The 6000-nt window shown below is 37.6% G+C and overlaps 2 protein-coding genes across 2 annotated transcripts; one reads left to right on the forward strand and one right to left on the reverse strand.

Moving 5' to 3' along the window:
• The first annotated feature begins 1731 nt into the window (after positions 1–1731).
• On the forward strand, positions 1732–4346 carry LOC133305061 (pentatricopeptide repeat-containing protein At1g08070, chloroplastic-like). The gene is made up of 3 exons (XM_061505185.1): positions 1732–3897; positions 4103–4178; positions 4261–4346. The coding sequence occupies exon 1, from the start codon at positions 1776–1778 to the stop codon at positions 3807–3809; it is 2034 nt and encodes a 677-aa protein (XP_061361169.1). The 5' UTR covers positions 1732–1775; the 3' UTR covers positions 3810–3897; positions 4103–4178; positions 4261–4346.
• A 27-nt stretch (positions 4347–4373) lies between these two features.
• LOC133305062 (chlorophyll a-b binding protein 151, chloroplastic) lies at positions 4374–5748 on the reverse strand. The gene is made up of 2 exons (XM_061505186.1): positions 5535–5748; positions 4374–5176 (listed from the first exon to the last, which is right to left on the reverse strand). Exons 1-2 carry the CDS (start codon positions 5678–5680, stop codon positions 4525–4527), a joined length of 798 nt encoding a protein of 265 aa, XP_061361170.1. The 5' UTR covers positions 5681–5748; the 3' UTR covers positions 4374–4524.
• Between the last annotated feature and the right edge of the window lie 252 nt (positions 5749–6000).

The raw sequence follows: 6000 nt of genomic DNA on the forward strand, positions 1-6000 counted from the left end.
GAGAAGGAATATTTTTGGTGTTTGCCATCAATGATTAATTAGTCACTGTGTCTATGAAGGAAAGAGAGAGAACTAACTATACTGTATAAACTATAAACATATGGTTTGGTATATACAGTAAATGCTTTTAAAACTATAGTTAAAGTGATGTTAAAGCCACAGAACACGCATAATCGTATAGACTGACCAATAGCGTGCCTTCTGTAGTCAAATAGTTCTTATATTGACATCACTCATATAAATTATAACTATAAGAATCCAATCATGATTTTTGTAAACAAAAAAGAATGCCAAAACAAGGACGATGGTGATGACTCCTTCCCCGGTGCATCTCTTTGAAGTTCCCCCCAATCAGATGAACATAAATTTTTCTTCCTTCAGTGTAGGAAATGCATGACATTGTGTTAGAATTCAAAAAAATAAAAAATAAAAATTGGGGGATGGTTTTTGAAAATAACTACACACATCCATCTTATTTTCTTGGCCAACCATATCATATTCACAAAAGAAATCTTTTACAATAACTTTGCATACAAGGTAGTACTTTCCTACTTTATTTTATTGTTTAATATGCTTGAAGATCCATTAAAATTCTAAATCACTCTGATCAGATTGAAATGGAATGTAGAACAATATAACTGCTCCTCAAACATTTTTTATTTTTTTGGGTGCAAGCCCATAACTACAGGAAACACTTTTCACCATGGAAAAGTCATTTATGCCATCAAGAACCAATAAACTAAGATGTAAATGGGGCAAAAGGCTTATCTCCCGGTTCATGCCAGATTTAAATTATTATATCAATTAAAATAGAACGGGTTAAAATCTTAAGGTAGTGTATGGTAAAAGTTTTATTTTGGGATTGATGAGAAAGTGTAAGTGGATATTGGAAAATATCATGTTTGGTTCAGGTTTTTGAAAAAAATACTATGCAAGTAGGATGGATGGGGAAATGACTTTTGTGTTTATTTTTGGATGAAATTCACTGTTACAAAATATCACTTGAGATGTGGTATTTTGAGATAACTAGAGAAGTGAAAAAACAGGTGCGAAGTTTCTCCCGAATATAGATTTTGCCAATTTAAATAAATTTTTCTGGTAATATTTCGGTCAACCAAACATCTTTTTTTAAACTTTCCCATCAAACTGACTTTCTTACCATTTTCTCGGTTATTATATTTCTCTAGTAAAAAAAAAATTATCCTCTACCAAACACCCCCTAAAAGAAAAAGTTTACTTAGAAAACAAGCAATAAGTTTTTTTTACAAGATTTTTCTTATATTATATTATTTATTTTAAATAATATTATTTTAGTTTTTTTTTAATTCTTAAATGGCTTAAACAATTTAATAAGCCTAGATCATGCCTTTTGTTTTAAAATATAAATTAAGCGAGGCTTATAATTTACAATATTAGAAATTGAGAATGATTAGTGGTCTAATTTGCAAGCTCCATCAGGAGTATATACATCTTTTTCAAAAAAGAAAAAAGAAAAAATATGAGTGAAAATAATTATAAAGATAAGGATTGTATAAAAATATTACTTCTGTACCGAGTAATATAAAAGTACTCAGGATTACCGAAAATATTTTCCTAATTTACAATACAACTCCGTTCTCCTTACTTTGCAAATAGAAATAAATAAACTCAGATTACCAAAAAAAGAAAAGAAATAAATAAAGTCTTTCAATAACAATATTTAGAACATTTAAGTACATAGAATGCAGGTACGATAAGGCTTACAAGGTTGTGATTGTGAGCTAATTGCAATTGCAATGCAGGCACTGGTTCATTGTTCCGCTTTGCATCCAATTTTGCTTCCTCAAAATCACTGCAAAACACCACAACAAGAACCACACCAACTTCACGCTCTGTATATCAAAAGAGGCATTTTGAACCACCCTGATGTATCTTCTCGCCTTTTAGCTCTCTACGCTGACCCCAAAATGAACGACCTCCAACTTGCTCGTTCCGTCTTCGACAGCATGCAACGACCCACTTTGATTTCATGGAACTTGATCATCAAGTGCTACGTTGACAACCATCGTTCAAACGATGCCCTTGTTCTGTTTCGCGAAATGGTTCACGACCTCCTTCCGGATGGTTTCACGCTGCCATGCGTGATCAAGGGTTGTGCTCGCTTGAACGCCATTCACGAAGGAAACCAGGTTCATGGGTTGGTTTTGAAAACTGGGTTTGGTTCGGATAAGTTTGTGCAGAGTAGTTTGGTCAGTATGTATGCTAAATGGGGTGAGATGGGTTTGGCTAGAAAAGTGTTTGATCGCGTGGTTGATAAAGATATAGTGTCATGGAATTCTTTGATTGATGGTTATGCGAGAAATGGAGATGTTGAAGTGGCAATGATGCTGTTCGATGAAATTCCCAGCAGGGATGCTTTTACCTGGACTGCTTTGGTTGATGGGTTATCCAAATGTGGCAAGGTTGAGGCTGCAAGACAGATATTTGATCAAATGCCTAATAAGAGTTTGGTTTCTTGGAATGCCATGATTAACGGGTATATGAAGTCTGGTGAAATCAATTTGGCCATTCAATTGTTTCACCAGATGCCAATGAGGAATCTAATAAGTTGGAATTCCATGATAGCCGGATACCAGCTCAATGGGTGGTTTTTCCAAGCTTTAGAATTGTTTGAAGAATTGTTGAAAGAGGGACTCATGCCCACCCATGTTACATTACTCAGTGCTCTTTCCGCAGTTTCTGGTTTAGCTGTTATTGGTAATGGAAGATGGATTCATTCGTTTATGGTTAAGCATGGCTTTGAATTAGATGGTTTACTTGGTACATCGCTGATAGAAATGTATTCTAAGTGTGGCAGCATTGAGAGTGCTATGGCCGTTTTCAATGCAATAGCCAACAAGAAATTGGGGCATTGGACAGCTATAATTGTGGGCTTAGGAATGCATGGTTTGGCTGATGAAGCTCTTGAACTTTTTCTGGAAATGCGCAGAATTGGAATGAAACCACATGCTATAACTTTCATTGGGTTGTTAAATGCTTGTAGTCATGCAGGCTTGGTAGATGAGGGAAGCCGAATTTTTCATATGATGATAAATGAATATAAAATTGAGCCCACAGTTGAACATTATGGTTGCTATACTGACATTTTATCCAGAGCTGGGTATCTTGAACAGGCTAAAAATATCATTGAGAGCATGCCAGTGAGACCTAACAAATTCATTTGGATGAGCTTACTTGGTGGTTCTAGGAACCATGGAAACTTGGAAATTGGTGAATATGCAGCCCATAATTTGATCGAGGCGGATCCAGATGCTACTGGATGCTATACTGTACTTTCTAACATGTATGCTGCAGCTGGTAAGTGGGATAAAGTTTCACATGTAAGAGAAATAATGAAGAAGAGAGGAGTAATAAAGGATGCTGGATGCAGCTTCATTGAGCACAAAGGTCAACTTCATCGGTTTATTGTGGGTGATAAATCACATCCCGAAACCGAGGGTATATATGCTAAGTTGAGGGAGATGAGAGAGAAACTGAAACTGGCGGGACATGTTCCTGACACAAGCCAAGTTCTGCTAAATATTGAAGGGGAGAAAGAAAAAGAATCTGAATTAGAGAACCATAGTGAGAGGTTGGCCATCTCTTTTGGTCTCAGCAATATGGAAGGCAGAACCCCTATTCGCATTATAAAAAACCTTCGAGTCTGTAATGATTGCCATGTAGTAACTAAACTCCTCTCTGCTATATACGATCGGGAAATTATAGTGAGAGATAATAGGCGCTTCCATCATTTCAAAAATGGATTATGCTCTTGCAATGACTTTTGGTGACTGCCTTTCCATTACTACATTCGCATGTCATGGATCCTTGTGCAGCTTTTGACACACATCTATAGAGCTTCCCAACCTCCCCGCCGAGGTATTGGTTTTAGAATGGTTATAGTTATGTAATTGAAATTCATTATGGCCTTTTTTCAGTTGATAAAGATGATAAACTTCATGAACATGTGCTATGATCGTTTTATATTATGCTCCCACCTGTCATTTTCTTTGTTTAGAATTATTATAATCCCAAAGTGACAATTACGGTCTTTCAGTTTTAATAGGCATCTATTCTTTTGAAGGTTTCTGCATTTTGAGACTGATCTTGAAGTTTAAGCAAACGATCTAACATTGATTGTCAAACACGTGATAACAGAGGTTCAAAAGTTTAAATTTGTGCATTTGGTTGGTTTTTTTTTTTGTAATTTACCTTCATATAGTTAGGAATTTTTGTTTTTAGTGGAGGCCTTGAACTTGGTTGCAATGTTTGAACAAATTAACATTTGAGGAAGGGTGGCTCAGCTTATGCGAAAACTAGAAAACCAGGTAACACAACCCAATAAATATTCTGAATTCATGCATAAGAGTTGATATTTCTAATATATAATCGCTCTCATACAGATTCTTCTGCTCAGGTAGTTACATCAGTGAAAATGGAGTTAAACACAGCGGAACTGCAAATGGTAGCACAAGATGGCAACTGAAAGGGTATATCTTGGTATCCTCATTGTCCAGGGACAAAGTTAGTGGCATAAGCCCAAGCATTGTTGGCGACGGGATCAGCAACATGGTCGAAAAGGTTCTGGATAGGTCCCTTTCCAGTAACAATGGCCTGAACAAAGAAACCAAACATGGAGAACATTGCTAAACGGCCGTTCTTGATTTCCTTCACCTTCAACTCAGCAAATGCATCAGGGTCATCAGCCAGACCAAGTGGATCAAAGGCACCGCCGGGGTAAATTGGGTCAAGTCCTTCACCAAGTGGTCCTCCACCAACCCTGTATCCTTCAACAAATCCCATGAGCACAACCTGACAAGCCCAGATTGCAAGGATGCTCTGAGCATGAATCAGATTTGGGTTGCCTAAGTAGTCAAGGCCACCCTCAGAGAAGATCTGGGCACCAGCCTTGAACCAGACTGCCTCACCAAATTTCACACCATTCTTTTCAAGGATTTCTGGGAAGATACATCCCAGTGCACCGAGCATGGCCCATCTGCAGTGAATTACCTCAAGCTCCCGGTTCCTGGCAAAGGTTTCAGGGTCAGCTGATAATCCAGCTGTGTCCCATCCGTAGTCACCAGGAAATTCACCAGTCAGGTATGATGGAATTTGGTCGGAGAAGGGACCCAAATACTTGGGACGGTCAGGGCCATACCTGTTTTTTTGACAACAATTCATGCAAAGTCAGATTCTGAAACAAATTGTCAGGTTCTCACTTCAAATATTTACAGAGGATGTTATTACAGACCTTTACAAGACAAGGTAATGACTATATTTGGCTGTATCATGAGCTATTAACCTTTTATATAATCTATTATACTTGTAAAATAAATCACTGGCTTTCTGGTTAGTTAGCCTCATCTTGCTGAGAATTAGTAATTATGTTCTCCAGAGACATGAGATAGAGGATATTAAAATCCATAACTACTAATATCAAATAAAAAGAAGTTTATAATATTTTGTAGTTTAACTACTGGGAAGGCTAACGTTTATTGCAAATTTGAACTACTTACCAAATGCTCTGAGGAGCACTCTTCACGGTACGGCGCATGGTAATGCGACCTTTGCCAAAGCCACCGGTCTTCCGGACGAGCTCATTTGCCTGCTTCAAAGCAGTCTGACCAGTGAATGCTGATTGCTGGATAGCAGAGGTAGCCATGATAATGTTAGGCTTCTTGCACTTTGGTATTCCCTTTGGTGATAGATAGTGTTGTGCAGAATGAAAGAAGCCTACAAAGGTTTATAGAAGTGTGGGGAGAGGCCACGGTGGAAATCCTATGATATTGTGGATGAGGATATGCACAACTCAGCAACTTCTCATTGGTGGTGGATTTGGATGTGGATTCCCAACCTGATATTTTGTAATCATAAAGATGCTCTCCTTCTGCCATGTGGATACAAAGATCTACTTACTTGCTCAGAGATGTTTTGGAGAGGGTGAATGTAAGCCACAGAAATCAGGTCCACCAAAGTTCAGAA

Source organism: Gastrolobium bilobum, unplaced genomic scaffold, assembly GCF_033153095.1.
Source record: "Gastrolobium bilobum isolate Gb01-03AN ecotype WA unplaced genomic scaffold, APGP_CSIRO_Gbil_v1 utg45939, whole genome shotgun sequence".
Classification (NCBI taxonomy): domain Eukaryota; kingdom Viridiplantae; phylum Streptophyta; class Magnoliopsida; order Fabales; family Fabaceae; genus Gastrolobium; species Gastrolobium bilobum.

What these genes read in the sequence shown, in the direction of transcription:
- LOC133305061 (XM_061505185.1), top strand. Translation starts at nt 1,776, where the DNA reads ATGCAGGCACTGGTTCATTGTTCCGCTTTGCATCCAATTTTGCTTCCT.
- LOC133305062 (XM_061505186.1), bottom strand. Translation starts at nt 5,680, where the DNA reads ATGGCTACCTCTGCTATCCAGCAATCAGCATTCACTGGTCAGACTGCT. An exon ending in AGTGCTCCTCAGAGCATTTG is followed by an intron (nt 5,177 to 5,534) that starts GTAAGTAGTTCA and finishes TCAAAAAAACAG; the next exon opens with GTATGGCCCTGACCGTCCCA.